Genomic DNA, 17,826 nt, shown 5'->3' on the forward strand with positions numbered 1-17,826 from the left:
GAGAGAGAGAGAGAGAGAGAGAGAGAGAGAGAGAGAGAGAGAGAGAGAGAGAGAGAGAGAGAGAGAGAGAGAGAGAGAGAGAGAGAGAGAGAGAGAGGAGAGAGAGAGAAGAGAGAGAGAGAGAGAGAGAGAGAGAGAGAGAGGAGAGAGAGAGAGAGAGGGAGAGAGAGAGAGAAGGAGAGAGAGAGAGAGAGAGAGAGAGAGAGAGAGAGAGAGAGAGAGAGAGAGAGAGAGAGAGAGAGAGAGAGAGAGAGAGAGAGAGAGAGAGAGAGAGAGATACACACACACACTTCCCAATTCTGTATTTAAAGGAAAAGCAGTCAAAATAACATAACAAAAACTGTATATCCCAACCTCTCTAGCGTCATGTCGTATGAGATGCTGTATAATCGCATAAAATGAATGGACGGATGTTGGAACAAGCTTGGATGAAGTTTCACCATTTAGCCAAAAGATGTCAGCACATATGAAATTAAATTCAAACTTAAGACGTCAATTTGTGATAGTATTGCTTTGATGCAAGGTTCAAAACTGCTCAAGAGTTTTAACTAGTAAGATATGAAAGGACAGAGGTAAGAAGAGGAGTTCATTTCCTTGAGTGAATGATCAGCACTGATGCCTTCAGTTCCAATTTCAGGCTGGATCGAGAATTTTAACCATGTCTGGACTAGGTGTTTGTGTTCATTGTAATATACACCCCTTCATTCTCACATTACACTACCAAACACTTTAGAAACATGTGAATATATCCCTACAAGTAGGGTTGGCATCATACAGGGTGCCATTAAAACTGGGTCAGGTCTATGCAGTGAAACATGCTCCTGTAGCATGTTCTCTAAAATGATTTTACCCATGTTTCAATGAATAGGCTATGTATCTGCCTTGCATAAAGTGGCTTATGTACTTCTGCTTTCAATCGATAGAGGGCAGCTCCCACAGTCGCGAGCACGAAGGATCATTATTTAGGCGAGACTCTTTTAATATCATCTTCTTGGAGAGAATGTTGTTGTGTTTATGCATGCTAATTTAATAATGGAGCCCTCGCACACAGGTGCGGCATTTTTACATTTCAAATGGGTGTTTAATAGATTTAAAGCTGACCTAAACTACCGCATCTTTATCATGCCTCGATGATTGATATTGAAGGTACTGTAACAGTTTGAAATGATATTATTTCTGCATTCTCTGTTTTCTTTTTCTTTTCTTCGTATAATGGCCGACCGATACGCATCTTTGTACTTGGGGCGAGAATGGTTGGTGTGTCAGTTGTGGACGTGATTGTGGTGTATTAATAGCTGGGTCTCTGTTTATTTTGATGAGCTTCACTATGAAATATTTGCCATCGTTTGGAGGTATGCCCTGCGTGTCGGCTGGGAGATACATTCTGGTCGTACGCAGTGTGTATGTGATGGGTATACGCGTTACCGTGGGGTCACGAACGTCCTGCTGGCAATTGTCCTGGCTGAGCTAAGTATCTGTAATTAATGTGAGACCTAATTTGTGAAACGATGAGTTGCACTGTACGAGTTGCCTTGATTTATTTACTCGTACCAATCTGCTGGTATTGTTTGCCTAGGAGGGCAAAAAGTCGTTTGAATGAATGTGAGGATGAATGAGCGGGGTGTAAGGATGATGTGTCAATCAGCGAAATTAATTTTTATTTATTCTTTACCGTGCCTTGTTATTTCTTGGGTGCAATGTCGTTTATTTGTTTGGTGTCCGTCCTGGTCGTTTGTGACCTGGAGGGTGCCATGTTACTTTGTTTCTTTCGTGGGCGTGCGCAGGTCCATGTTATTCTTTGAGATTGGCATTCCATTCATTGCTCCAGAGAGCTTTCTTTCTGCCCTTTGATGAAATCTTCCTTGGTCGCACACTCTCTGGTTTAATTTATTATTATTATTATTTTATCTGCTCCTTGGTGTGGGAAATCTTTTAATGAGAGGAATTGCTGAAAAATGATTTGAAAAGATAACAGACGCCCACGCTTGGATTTAATTTTTTCTCGCTGATGGAATGATCAAATTAAGCCCGTGCAAAAGATATTAACATCACAGCATTATGTTGCAAGATCACTGATTATTCGATGGAAACATTATATGAATAACTATGCCTGGTGTTTAAAAGAACTGATGAGGTCACGTAATGTTGACACGTTTTCCATTTGGGTCGGCATCAAACATGTATGTATTGCCCTGTTTCAATGCTGGTATTTTCCCTTAATTGATTTATTTGATTTGCCTTATATTTCAATAAACCCTTATTTAGTATTTATATGGATTTTTACTCATGGTAGTATTAGTCATTAACTTCAATTGCGTTGATAAGAGGGATATTTCCAGTTCAGGGCTGCGTCGTTTGCCCTTCCTGGTCGGGGATCTACGCCTCATTTTTGTTTTTGACGCATGCATTTAAACATGTATGTATAAGTCTTTGGGGTGGGTGTGGCTCAGCAGACTGCACTCATGACCTCACCAGAAGTAACAGAGAAAGAGAAAAGAGGTAAGAAGAAGAAGAATAAATATACATAAGATAGGAAGGGAAGATAGATGAATTACGGCATTCTACTTCCTCAACTTCGACGTCCATTTCGGAAAGTCCGCTGTGTGAAGGAAAACACACCATTTCCTTTTTAATAACGAGTCTCCTAACCAAAACATGAAATGTGAACAGCAATGACAGCCTGCCTTTTTAAAAAGATCCAGCTTATATCTTTCCGAAAGATTTAAGTTTATAAGCTGGAATAAGAAGTGTGTTATTACCGACAGAAGGGATATTGCAGACCAGTGGAGGTACTATTTACAAGAAATTATAGACAGCTCAGGAGGGATTGTCAAAATTTAAGTCTGTTCCTCTTTTTTAAACAATATTTTTAAGACTATTAGGTGATGTAACCGTGAATTAAATATTTCTATCAAGTACAGTCGTAAAAACAACACTACAGTAGTTATTTTACTGTTTTAAAATAAAGTATATCCTAACGCTAAAATACTTTTCACTTGCAAAACTGAACACGAAATATGGAGCTACAATAACTTTTTACTCCATGCCACGTGCTGCAACGATGCTAACCAATAGCCAGATGAGGATGGTACCGGGCAGACAATACGGAGGGATATTTTACTTTCTTTTAACAGTAACCAGACTATAACCAATCTTATCACTACTGAATTATAATAATGAATGAATTACCTTGCAGTTAAGTGTTGCTGAAGACAGCTGCACAAAAAAGCTGAAAGCACTCCAAGAAGGTAATTCATTTACTGCTATAAAAATTGTACTTTTAAAAGTTTATCTCCACCCTAAATCTACTTTACAGGCATACTTTGAACTATAGTCTGTGCAGAACTAGAATGGGATTGACAGCTGCTTCAACAAATGTTCTTCGGCTAAAATGGAGATGGAGTGGGAAGAAAGCATTAGTAGGTCATCTTGACCATGCGGAATTTGAGCAATCACATGCGACTAACCACAAAAGAGCGCAGGCCAGCAAAGAGGAGGGAGTGCAAGCTTAAAACAATGTTTCCATTTTCGCAATACGTGCAGCAAGATAGTGGGTTCAAACCCGGCAGAGGTAGTCGGATTTTTGAAGGGCGGAAAAAAGTCCATTCGACACCCCATGTCGTACGATGTCGGCATGTAAAAGATCTCTGGTGAAACATTTGGTGTTTACCCGACAAAATTCATTAAATCTCAGCCATTGACGCCCAGGAGAGTTTCGGTTTACTCGGTCTGCCATCTAGTGGGCCTAGAGTAAAACAGAACGTCGAAACTGACGAGCAGACAGCCAGATGGCGTCAAATTGAAATGTCTGCACATGGTAGCTGAGGCCATACGATTTTATTATTATTATTATTATTATTATTATTATTATTATTATTATTATTATTATTATCATCATCATCAGTTCCTTAACAGTAAAGGTTACTTTGCATTCGTACTGTTACGTGCCAGCCCTGTGGTAGCCCCTTTCAGTACTTCCTTTCGGGGCTGTTGAATCAGCTGACCTGGAATCTCCCAGCCGGCTTCTGGGATGGGGCCGGCCTTTCCGAGTACTGTTCTCGTCGGCTGGCTTACCTGTGCGTTCCTTGAAGATTCAAATGGAATGTTCTGCCCCTAGTGATATTGCAAAATTTCTGGGCCAAATCAAGCGACCTATACAAAGGGAGGCTAGCAGCGGACAGTCAGTTAAGTGTTGGACTGGGAGTCCGTGGTGGACTCAGAGTGACAGTTGGGCTCTGAAATGGAGCCCGTGTGACACTCAGTGAGTTGGGGTTCGGTGGCTGGGCTGAGGACGACAGAGGTGTTGGCTGTCGCTAGTGTCCCACCGAGGTCTAAACCAGGAGTAGTTGTTTTGGTGTCGGAGAGACCAGTGTGTAGGTGCAAGCGACAGAACGAAAAACTACAGAGATGAGATATCTATTAGGTTCCACCTATTCAATACTAATTACGTGTTGATGTTACTAATAACTTTTATTCAACTTGGGACCGGTTTCGACACATAAAATGTCATCATCAGCCATTCATGTGTGAATGGACGGTTAAAGATTTTTAATGATCATATTTCAATATGTATCCACAATAGTTTTGATTATTATGTCTTTGCTTATATATCTGTAATTCATTTTATGGCTGATGATGACATTTTGTGTGTCGAAACCGGTCCCAAGTTGAATAAAAGTTATTAGTAACATCAACACGTAATTAGTATTGAATAGGTGGAACCTAATAGATATCTCATCTCTGTGATCTCAGTTCAATACGGAAACATCAATGAAGCTCATATCTTTGAAGAATGAAAGACTGTACTGTGTGTTCGTGTAACTCTGTGAAGACTGAGGATCACCGCGAGTCAGCGAGGAAACGCGCTACCGTGAGTGCGAGGATAAATAGACCTGTGTTAATGTTCGCTGTTGTGAGTATCGTCCTGCTGTTGAATACTGTTGGGCTGTTTAGTTGTTAACTGCATGGGACTGTGTGAAGAACTAGACCATAAGTGAAGTCGAACTCACGAACAGTCGCCGTATGTTGTATAGCCAGTGTTCAAATCCAGCTGTCTACGCACAGCGGCTGTAGGAGGTGACTGGACTTGGGGGAAAGTGAAAGTAAGGATTAGTGTCCCAGGTAAAGGAACGGGCTGTACCCTTGCTGCGCCATAAGGTACAGAGATTTGTAAATAGACTGGTAATTAGTGTGGCCATTCATAACTCATTAGAATTGATCGTGTGTGTGTGCATTTATCAGGCCATCCCAAAATAAATTAGAGTAATGAAACAGATGGAGTTATATTCGTAACAGTATGTATGTCTGCCTGTGTGTATAATTGTAATGTTACTTATAAAAATAAAAGCAAAAACACTGTTAGGAAAAGACGAGCATGATTACTGTAAATGGGCAACTGTCGTAGGGGAATTATATTTATTGACATTGATAAATATTTGTTTCTGCTGCAAATACTTATCTTAATTATGCATTATATATGCTCATTTTTATAATTTACTTTGTATATCTGCTTGAATTCTCTAAAATACATCTTTAGTGTACAGTAGTGACTTTGCTGTGAAGAGGCCTCCATCGAGTAACACGACATGGCAACACAAGCATCTCCCTCTCTTAAACATCAATCCCATTCTAGTTCCGCACAGACTATAGCTCCTATATTAAAAATGGTATGAACTTACCCCTACATCGTAATTTTACACTACACAAGTACAATGAAACATCTCTAAAAGTTAAATGTAAAGCACTGTAAGAAATGACTCCTAATGCCACAGAGAATCTGTCACATACCTGCAGTCACGGTTCTGCAATAGGGCAGATTAAAAAAGAAAAACATACTACTTAGCTGGCAGTGAAATCACAGCTTTGGACAGATCACCACTTAACATCTCAGTCTGACTCACTATCAATTAAGTCTTTGATGCGGCTGAACCGGTGCTTCCAGTCGGGTGTTGCCGCTTTCGCAGTATCTGGAGCTTCGTCTTTGACGGAATTACTTCGTGCTCCCCGAGTCCTGCGTCCTGCAAGATAAAAGAAGGCAGCTAGAAAGGGATTCAATCGACTCCGTTTTCTCTTAACTGAAGAATTCTTAATACAAGCCAATCAGAATACCAAATATGCATTTTCACATTTTTCCATGTCTCCCTGTTCCCACACTGACCTGTCATTGAGTCAGAGCGAGAGAGAGAGAGACAAGAGTGGGGGAGGGAGAGGAATAAGAAAGGAACACACATAATAGGACAAACATAATGGCAGGTTAGTGTGGCAAGAGGGAGCACAGAAACAGATGAGGACAAACATGGAAAGGTGGTGGTGGTGGTGGTGATTACTGTTTTAAGAGTAAGTACAACCAGTGAAGAATTCTCTATTAACACTAATCAAAAGGAAAAATTGAAAGGGATCCAAAACTTTTGAAAAATGAAGGTATCGGCCAAGAAAGACAAGCACCACGAATGGCGTGAAAATGAAAGAATCCCAAGGCCTTGAATGCTCTAATATCTATTCACTAACTGAAAATCACTGTTATATATTTAAACCAGCCTTGTCAATACTATTAAAAAATTAACTGTTTACTTATTTCAGTCATTAAACGCCGTACATGTTTCAAGAACTTAACACGTTCTCTTCTTCAGTGGCTCAAAAACCACCGAACACTTCTTGGAGTCCTAATATTTAACAACTATCAAGCTATCATTATAAGACACGTCATCTGTATAACATATTAAAGCTTTGGTACTAAGCAATTCAAAATTAAAATATTAGGTATGTCAATCAAATAAACTCTAGACTTACTATCTTCTACATAAAATTCTATTAAAATAACAGACTTGTCCAGGAACTTAAACATTTAAAACTACATATAAATCAAATTAATGAGGAGAGAGCCTATTGATTTGAAGACAGCAGTGTATGAAGATGTGGGAATTGTCCTTGTGTTGCTTCAACTTACTCCTCACTTTCATCAATCCTATCCAACCTCCTTTCATCAACTCTTGTTCTTTTGTCTAAGTATAGGCTATTTAAGTACCTAGGTGAATGGATCACTGAAAATTGCAATGAAAATAAATCAGTAGTTCCAAAAATTCAGAAAAGGGAAATGACTTTTCAACACACAAAGAATGTTTACAATAAAAAAATGCTTGTCCTGGAAGAGTAAAATTCGTTATTACTCAACAGAGATCAAACTTGAAGCTTTTTATGCTTCAGAAACCCTCACTTTACATCACAAAAAGTAAACAAAGAAAAATCACGAGAAAAATCTTATGGCAAAGAATTTAAAATGGAACACATTATCCCAAGTCCAACTCAGAAATGTACTTAAAAACATCTAAACTTACTGATAGAACGAGACTGTAAAGAATTAAATTTATAAGCCATTTGGAAAGAATGAATAACACTACACTTACTTATCCAATACACAAATTTTTGCAAAAATCAAACATACGAGATCAAAATGGTATAAGCAAATAGAGAAAGACCTCACTGGATTAGGATCAGCAAATCTGCAGGATATGAATATAATCAGGGAAATTGTTCATACAAGGGGATTTGAGGAAGACGAGAAGAAACCAACACGACATACTTGCTCGGAGGAACTGAAATTACAACAATCGATGAAAATAAAGAACTATTGGGCAAGGAGGAAAGCTCAACGAAAGTGGTCCTCAGTGACCCATTTGCGCAGAAGAAGAAGGAAGGCTACGTAGTTTAAAATGTTTTACTTATGGGACCTCAAGGCAACCAGCACTGGTGCGATGCTTTGTGTAAGAGTGACATTGGTCTCCTAAGCCTCCTCCCTTTCTCCCGCGTAAAATAGGAATGCTGGCTTGCAGTTTCGAAATTATACATGTTTTCCAGGTTGTTTAGCTCCTGTGTGTGACTAGAAGTGAGTAGAAGTGATTGGTGTGACATTATTCTTTCGAACATGACGGGCAAGTATTCAAGCAATAGAGCTGGATTTAAACTCCATAGTACAGTACGTTGACGAACGTGGTAACAGGGCAGCAGGTCGTAAATTTGCAGTGCTTTCAGGTACAATACTGGTGTAAGCAGAAGATGAACTTCAAGAAATGAAAAGTTAAAAAAAAAAAAGCTTTCCACGATCTGAAGAGTGGAAAGTTTCTGAAAGCTGGTTGCCAATTTTATTGTGTTGGAATACCTTCACAAGCTTTATATAGCAATGGGTTTGTAGTAGTAACCCATGAAGCAAATGAAACAATGAAGTCATTACAGCTTTAGCAAGCGTACAACCTTGTTGTGCTTCTAGCAATGTTACCATACTGCTGACATTCTGGACAGTCTTCGTCAGTGCTCCTCAAGTGTCAAAAAGAGAAACATCTGAATTATGAACAACAACTGTTATAATTCATATCAACTAAGTGTTCACAGATTCAAATGAACCTAAAAACGAGCAGCCATTGGTACGAACACATTACTACAAATCTAAAATAAATTCCAACTAAGTCTCTCTTCTTTTCTTGCTCCAACAGCAGCAGCATTTCATAATTGATTTCTTCCTATACTCTGAACTCGTGATGGGATAATCGAATACTTTCAAATTATCGAATAACCTCCATCCGATTATTTAAATAATCAAACAAAATAATCAAATGAGTTTCAAATATCATTCAGTTTAGTGACGGAATAAACAAGTACTTTCAATTCGAATAACCTCCATCCGATTATTTAAATATTTGAATAAATAATCAAATGAGTTTCAAATACCATTCAGTTGTATCGCATAGAATATTCAGATACATAATGAATAAAGGTTGCAGTTAAAGTGTGTCAGATGGATAATTGATTTAACTGCCAACTCTAGCAATCTGGAGTCTTTATGAAGTCATTTCGCAACATAATTTCAAAGATAGCAACTAGAATCTTCCGCCATTTAGTGAACATTTCGATGAATTTTAATTTATGATGATAAATGGTGGCCAAGTAGTCAACACTAGCATTGTGCTTCGCATAATCGTGTGTTGCAATATCTTAATCAATGCATTTTAAGTAATGATATCCGAGTGCACAACTCATTCACACGTGCGGAGCATGAGTTTGTATTATTTTCGGAAGGCTTATCAGAGACCGAGCCTTCCACGCACACATTTCCTGTAAGGGAATGGAGATAGGTAGTTTTAAATTCTCCGTGATGGGACAGATGTGCTGATGACATCTGGATAACATTTCATTCTATTATTTCAAAAGTATTAACTATTTGATTGCCTCATTCATTTGAATGGAGTTCAAATGAATATGATATAGATGATGATTCCCGTACGGAATCTGAAATATTTGTTCCGAATGAGTAAATTTATAATACCAATATAAACGGTCCGTTATTGGACATTATAAATTTTCCAGCTAACTCATTCCTGGTTGCCAGCGTTTCGCCCTAGTGTGCTAGGCTGGGCTCATCAGTTGGTACCTAGCACACCTACCAAGATGCATGGCTAGTGCATACTGGCACTGCCGGTGGCTACAATAAGCCTACGCAGTGGCCTCCATGGTATGCACTAGCCATGCGTCTTGGTAGGTGTGCTAGGTACCAACTGATGAGCCCAGCCTAGCACACGGGGCTGAAATGCAGGCAACCAGGAATGAGTTAGCTGGAAAATTTATAATGTCCAATAACGGACCATTTATATTGGTATTTCAAATGAATAATCGGAAAATAATTGAATGGAAAAATAATCAAATAAATGAAAAATAACTGAATGGAAAAATAAACAAAAAATAATCGAATGGAGAAATAATCAAACAAAAATAATTAAAATGGAAAAATAATCAAACAATATGAAATAAATAAATAAATAAATAAATAAGCAATTATTTTGAATTTGGTTAACCAATAACTACTCTGAACATTATAATTTTTAAATATACGTTTTGGCTGATTTTGATACTGTCCACCGGTAGCACATTAAAACAGAGATCCAATCAATCCCACGCCGCCATTCATATCGATCTGTATCAGAAGAGTGCAATCTCGAAATCTGGTTGCCAATTCTATTGTGTACATTCACCGTCTGGTTAAGCTATCTCATTCAGTGTGTATAGGATATGTTGCCACAAAAATAAGCAGTTCACAGTTTCCAAAGTGGAAAACCTATTAGCCAAAGCTGTGGCAAATGCTAGAGCCGATGACTGGAGGAAAGGAGTGTGCCATATACTAACAATACTACGTGTGGCATGGGAAAAAGAGTGTAGTGAAGAACTACGTCAAAAGTTTAACAATCTCTAGGGAGTGGAGAGTTCTAAGATTAGTGAAGTGTTCCCTCTGCAGGCCATAAAATGTATCTGTTCCAGCTTTTAGCGGCGAGTAATTTATTATTTCTTCATTCTCTTTTATTCTTAATAATTTACTTTTCCTATTTTAATGTCGGATATTATTGGTAAGTGCATACCGTCTTTAAAGTTTTTGTGAATTTTTTTTTCCCTCGTGATTAATTAGCTTTCCTGAGTACGTTATTACATTTTGCAAGGGCTGTGAGCGCAGTCGTATTTCATTAGCTGTTCTCACAGCTGACAACATAGGTAAAGCTTGCATGGTTTGCGAACTGTCAATTTAGAAGTAAAGTCGTATGGAGCATAAGACTCTTTTGTAACATCTCTGACTTTATTAGAGAATTCCTTACCTGATTCCTCTATGATATTATTGGTATCCAATTCCTGAATTTCTTTCTTGGTTTCAATTTTCTTGCGTAGTTTCTTGCATTTCTCCACAGTTGGGCGACCTGGAAATATACACATGCTATTAAGACCTAGTAAAATATTTTAAATCAAAGCAATTACCCACAACATTAAAATAATAAATGACAGCTGAGACCAGTTACAAATGACAAGTCTGAAGAGAAAGTTTGTTCAGGCGAAGATACATGGTAATCAGTGTGGATTTGTATAAGGAAAGTCCATCGTAATGCAATTTAGACCATGAGGATTCTGATGGGAAAACAAAGAGATGCCATAAGAAGACCTGTACATAGTTTTCGTCAATCTTGAGAAGGGATTTGATAGAAAATAAGAGAAATCTGACTTGGGCAGAATTACGAGCTCACGGCATTCCAAAAACTTATATTATACTGATCCAGGATATGTACAGGGATGCAAACACCTGTGCGAAATGCACTGCAGATACAATGAGTGGCCAAAAGTCATGGAAAGACACTGAATGTGATGATAATAACAAGTTGCACCTCCACGAGCCCTCAAAACGGTAGCAATACGGCGTCCTGTTGAAGCATGGCATCTCCATCAGGGCACTCTAGGGCCAGAAAGGGATGCAGATGGTCTGAAAGAATGTCCACGTAATGTGCACCTGTCAGCGCTCCCTGCAGCCGGACAAAGGGACCTAATTGCGACCTCGAGAACGCAGCTCAGACCAGAAATGAGCCACCTCCCGCTTCTACACAACCTTGTTGACATGCACGATCCATAGCTTCGTGGGGCATACGACACACTCTTACGCGCCCATCAACTCAATACAAGTGACCCGGATTCATCGGACCATACCACACGCCGCCACTGTTCCATGCTCCATTGCCGATGTTACGACAAGATATGGTCAAAAAGTTGCATACTATTCAGATTCACCTTATTTAAATCTGTGCATCGTGTTCTTGTGCTTTCTTTTATTTTTAATGCAGCTATACTCTTATGCAGGATTCGATCTCCTTTCCCCGCCTCTCCCCTTTCTTTCCTGTTGGTTTCTCGAGGATAGATGTCTCTTTCTTTCTATGTTTTCTCTTGAAGAATGTTTTTTAAACACCCTGGAGGTATAATTTAATTGTGGCCTTAAATTTTTAATATTTGTTGCGCTCTGTGTCGAGGTGTCAGCAAAGAGACACGAGTTGGTCGTTGGCTGGTGAAGCCTATGCGGTGCAGTTGTCTCCTTTCAGTCCTGGTAGAAATGGGTTCTTGACTTCCAACATTCAACTGGATGGTGATTTTACTCACAGCAGCCTGTCGAACAACCAGGATGGTTCTGTGGAGGCAACGTGATGTCTGTTCGTTAAAAACCTGTGGTCTTCCCATGCGGCGGTTTACGTGGGTAGTAACATTCTCTCTGAGATATTGAAGATTCACCCTCGACAGTGCTGACCTCGGAAACCCAAATTCACGTGTAATCTCCGCAAAGCTATGACCCGTGCGCCGTGCGCCAACAATCATCCCAAATTCAAAGTCAGTTAACCCACGACGTGTTGCCACATCTTCACAACACTGGTGTCAGTGACAGACTGCTCAGCTACGCCGCAGCTAGCAGCAACACTCAGGGGTCACACACGGCACATTTTCAAATCGGACATCCCTTCCGGCAACTTTTGGCCACTCAGTGTATATCAAAACCTTTTCCTGTCAAAGTTGATGTTCACCAGTGCAGTGTTCTCAGCCCTCTCCTTTTCATCTCTGTCATGAATTTCCTGACATCAGAAATCACAGATGCACTTCTAGAGACACCACTGTTTGCTGATGACAATGTGGTAGTGCTTCAGGAGGTATGCAAAAAAATGGCAAAAGGTGCTAGAAAACAATGGACTTCTAGTGAACCGTGCAAAGATCGAACATTTTCACTGCATTTTCAATGCCAGTTATTTTGCTTGACTCCCAACCACTTCCGAAATGCAGCAGTTCTAAATATCTTGGCTACGTGGTGGATGTGATGAAGATGTAAATCATAGAATCAGTGTAGGCTGGCTGAATTGGCAACAAAATTCACCTGTGTTCTGCGATGAGAGCATGCCACTGAAACTTAAAGGAAACCTCCACATGACAGTGGTGAGGCCTGCACCATTTATGTTTTAAAATGCTGGACATTCTATGAACACCACTAGTGTCGTCTAAATGCCACGGAGATGAAGACAGGAGGAGTTTCGAAAAAAGACTATATCCAAAATCAGAGCATAAGAAGCACTTTACAAGTGAAGGAGACAGTTTTGGAGAAAGTTAGGTAGAAGCAAGTGAAATGGTTCGAAAAGGTGAATGAACTGGACAGGCATTCCACAGTGATGGGTGTTACAGTTGAACAATTACAAAGACGAATTTGGAGAATGAAATAACAACTGATCAAAATCTCATCAATTGCAAAAGATAACTCTTACTTCTGTGTGTACTATGGGCTGAATTCTCAGTATTTTAAATACTAAAAAAACATACTGTAAAGGGTGTTACACGAATACCTGTTGAGGAAGATCGTGAAAATCAATGACACATGACAGCTAATAGAAACTTGCAAATTTTATTGCAGACCAAAGAAACTCTAGGAAAACTAAACATATAATTAAAAAAAGGACAACCTATGTTTTTCTTGTTATTTTACTATTTTCAATGTAACGGGTATTGCAGGAATTATAAAGGATGTTACACAGCTGACAGTTAACATTATAATTGAGCAAAATTGGCAAAATGCTAATCAGATTAAAGGAGATAATAGTATATAAGGACAAATTAGAGTAAAATTGTTTTTAAAATGAGTAAATTAAGCATTAGAGCTCATGAACAAATATAACAACTTAAAAATTATTCTGAAACTCCCTGTATTTTAATAGTGATTTATTATTAAATGCACATTAGAATTAGAGAGGAACTTAAAATAAAATCTAGCATCAATGAGGGAATTAAGAAAACAGTATACACTGTATTGGCATGGAAATGACAAAAAGATGAGGAATGGTGTTGGTTTCATCATGAGTAAAGATCTAGGATGAGTCGCTGACATTCAGTATGTTAGTGAGAGAATAATAAAGGTGACTGTGCGTTTAGGTAAAGAAAAACTAACTTTGGTACAGGTGTATGCACCTCAAACAGAATGTTGCCAAGAGGATAAGAACCACTTTCTTGATGATTTGGAAAAAAGTTATTAGAAAAGAGAGAGTAATCATTATAGGAGATCTGAATCTACAGATTGGGATGGATACAACAGAATATGAGAACGTAATGGGACCTCATGGATATGGTGGACGAAAAATAGTTGGTTCAAGAAGAGACAGAGCCATAAGATAACATGATACAGTTGGGATGGACTACAAAAGACTGTAATTGATTATGTCATCCCAAATGAAGAAAAGAGCAGAATGGTAACAGATGTAAGAGCGAGAGCCTTGACAGTCACCAACGTCTATTAGTAGCAGACCTGAGAAACTTCTATGCGCCAGAAGTACAGAACAGGAAAATGCCAAAAATCAAAGTATGGGAACTCAGAAAACAGATAAGAGAACCGAGTAACAGAACTGGATGAAAACCCTGTAACCAAGAGATGAAAAGAAAAATGGAGAGGCAGAAAGGACCAGACTACGGGACACCTTGGTTAAGGAAGCAACTGAAGTTTGTGGAAAGACAAGTATGAAAACAAGGGAGAAGGAAACACCGTGGTGGAATGAAAGAGTGAGAGCAGCAATCAGGGAAAGAAATATCTTGCGGAAAGAAAGGCATCGGGAGAAAAATAAACCAGATCTTACTAGAGACGAGGCAAAGATCAGAAACCTCGAACAATTATACCGAAACAAGAAAATATTAAAAAACAGTTACAGAAGAAAAGACCAAGACATGGAATATATTCACTCGGAAACAGAAGGAAGTCAGCAGAGGCAATAAGAAACTACTGTATAGTGTTATCAGAGGTAAAAGGAAACCAATGAATACCATAAAGGCACTTGAAGATGAAAATGGAAATCTGGTTAGGACAGAAAGTGACATGAGAGAAGTCCTGAGTTCAATCACCTACTGAGTAGACCAGTTCAAGAACAAAATACAGAAATGGAAATTCAAGCCTACAATGGGGAACCTCCCATCACCTGGAGAGAAACTGAGACAGGCTTAAAATCTATACCTAAAGGAAAATCTTCAGGTGCAAATGAAGTGAATACGGACATGATAAAGGCAGCAGGCATCCAGAGTATACAATGGCTGCACAGAGTACTAAATACCATATGGACAGACAACAAAATACCTGCAGATTGGAGCAAGGGCGTTATAATTCCCGTTTATGAAAGGCAGCAGACGGAAACCCACCAACTATAGTAGAATAACACTGCTGTCTCATGGGCTAAAAATTCTAGAGAAGATCATAGAAAGAAGATTGAGAACCATCACTGAACCACAGTTAGAGGAGGAGCAATATGGATTCAGAAGTAACAGATCAACAATATTGCAAGTTATGAATCTCATTCCGTATTGACGGATATCACTTTACAAAAGAATGTAATCACTGTAATCACTGTTTTACTACTGAAGATGGCCTTGAGATTAGGCTGAAACATGTATAGATTTTGTTTCATCTAACAGATGACTTGACTTGTATTGATAGGAGGATTTTATAAATATTTTCTTTTGTAAAGAGATCAACAATATGTATAATTTTTAGCACCCGCATGCTGATGGAAAAGTATTGGGGGAAAGGCAAGACCTGCTCATTGTATTCCTGGATATAAAAAAGGCCTATGATAGTGTTATAACAGAAAAGATCTGGGAGTGCCTGAAGGACTGGTAAGGAAAATTCAGATGTTGTATAAAGACTGTACTAGCTGTGTACACATTATAAAATCCTCCTATCAATACAAGTCAAGTCATCTGTTAGATGAAACAAATCAGTAATCAACACCATTACTGACAGCAACACCGTTCTTGAATTACTTAATAACCTGGATCCACACATAAAGTTTACGATAGAATCCGAGAACAACAATTCCCTTAATTATCTCGATTTAACTATTACTCGCAATCAGAATAAAACCATTTCTTTTAATATTTACAGGAAGCCCACTCACACAATAAACATAATCCACCAAACTTCTCTACACCCAAAGACACAGAAGAAGACAGCATACAATAGTATGATTTTCAGAGCTCTTAATGTTCGTTTATCCCGTAAGAATTTTAGAAAGGAAATCAACACCATTTATGCAATAGCCGAAGGTAATGGTTTCAGTAAAGCTTTCGTGAATAAAATTCTCAATAAATTTAGAAATAAACCCAAGACCACCTTAGAAAAATAATCTCCCCTTAAAGAGAGGTTCACCACATTTACCTTTCAAGACCGTTCACACCAATACAAAAATGTTTTTTAATTCTCATACTGTCAACAGCAACAAAAAAATTTTCAAACTCTGGAATATACAAATTAAAATGCCAATCATGTCTTTCAACGTATATTGGGCAAACAGGCCGCAGTTTCAACGTAAGATACTCCGAACATCTTAATTCCCTAAAGTATAATCGCTATTCAGCCATGAGCGAACATTATAGAGAGAAAAATCATAAATACACAACAATTGATCAAGATTTTAAGATCCTGCATTACGAACAGAAAGGTCCCTTACTTAATATACTAGAGAATATATATATATATATATATATATATACATACAACAATTGATCAAGATTTTAAGATCCTGCATTACGAACAGAAAGGTCCCTTACTTAATATACTAGAGAATATATATATAGATATCGACCAATATAACAATTCCATCTATAACTTGAATGAAATCAACGAAAAGAAAAATATTTTATTAGAAACCTTTGTCCCGCTCATCTGCGAACAGTTCATTAATAAAAAAGAGTTTCATTACCGACATTCTAGAACAAGACCCGCCCTTCCATCAAAACCCCCCTTCCGCGAATCACAACGTCCCTCCCTCCTTGCCCCTCCCCCTCCATTACCCCACCCAACCACATCGACACAGATACACAGCAAGCCACACACAGGCTTAGTTGTCAATGTGACTTGAGACTGACAAGGTCATCTCCATTCGAGACGACAACTTTTAGTTACAAGTAAGTCATATGAGTTTTCTTTTCGTACACCATTTTTAACTTGTTTTTGTTTTTCATCCACTCATATATTCCTTTTTTTCTCATTACAGATGTTATACACGTTTTATTCGTAGTATTGACGGTCACACTACACTCCTCAGCATAGTGTTTTCATTTTAACAGTCAGCAAGATCTATTAGACGAGAGGACTTTGTACCTCAATGTGTTTTTAACTCACTAATCATGATCACTGTCACTTAGTGATGGGTCGAACTAGCTCTTTTGAGGGAGCTAGCTCATTCGCTCCCGCTCCTAACTGAGAGTCGTTCAAAAGAGTCGACTCTTGGGAGCGGGAAGGTAGGAGCGAGCCAGGAAGTCAGAGGCCGCTCTCCGCTCCAGGTTCGTTCGTTCATTCGTTCATCCGGTTTAGGGCAGACGGCTCTTTATGACTTCCGGTCGCTCTTCATGACTTCCGGTCGCTCTGTATGACTTCCGGGAACGAACGATATAGCGCAAATAGTTTATATTTTCCACAACAGATGGCAGCACAACGTCTAGTTCAGAAAGCTTCTCTTGAAATAAAACAAATAAACAAATGCACTCCTGGCAACATTGGCAAATAATCTAACGATAAAGCTTTATATACAGTAACGAAGAAATGTTTAACAAATATGCAGTATTAATGGATAACATCTAATATTACTTTGCCCATGTTCCTTTCTTCTTAAAATGATGCCTTTCAAGACTGAATGCACCGTGACGAGACGTATGTTCATGATATTGGCAATACTTACACGTTAATAAATAATTGTTTAAGAATGTAATGGGATGTAAGTTACTATAGTATACACTAAGCCAGGAGTTTTTTATTCATAAGCGCCCAAAATAGCGTGATTTTACATCTTCTAGATTAATCATGACTCCCGTCTTTATTTGAAGGAGCGAGATGGTGCGAGATAGTTCACCTTTTACACAACAGACGGCAGCACAATGTACAGTTTGATACGCTATTCTTGGAATAAAACAAATGTACATTGCTGCCAAAATTCGCAATTAATCCGATGATAAAGTTTCATACACAGT

The 17,826-nt window shown here is 38.6% G+C and overlaps 1 protein-coding gene across 1 annotated transcript in view; it reads right to left on the reverse strand.

Moving 5' to 3' along the window:
* Positions 1-5,265: 5,265 nt before the first annotated feature.
* The window catches only part of LOC136886762 (HIRA-interacting protein 3-like), a 38,111-nt gene continuing 25,550 nt past the window's right edge, over positions 5,266-17,826 (reverse strand). The window contains exons 3-4 of the mRNA XM_067159568.2: positions 10,632-10,730; positions 5,266-6,017 (exon numbers count right to left, since the gene is read on the reverse strand). Of these exons, the coding sequence (XP_067015669.2) occupies positions 5,887-6,017; positions 10,632-10,730 (230 nt within the window). The 3' untranslated portion in view covers positions 5,266-5,886. The remainder of the gene's footprint in view (positions 6,018-10,631; positions 10,731-17,826) is intronic.

The sequence above is a fragment of the Anabrus simplex genome, chromosome X (genome assembly GCF_040414725.1).
Source record: "Anabrus simplex isolate iqAnaSimp1 chromosome X, ASM4041472v1, whole genome shotgun sequence".
Taxonomy (NCBI): domain Eukaryota; kingdom Metazoa; phylum Arthropoda; class Insecta; order Orthoptera; family Tettigoniidae; genus Anabrus; species Anabrus simplex.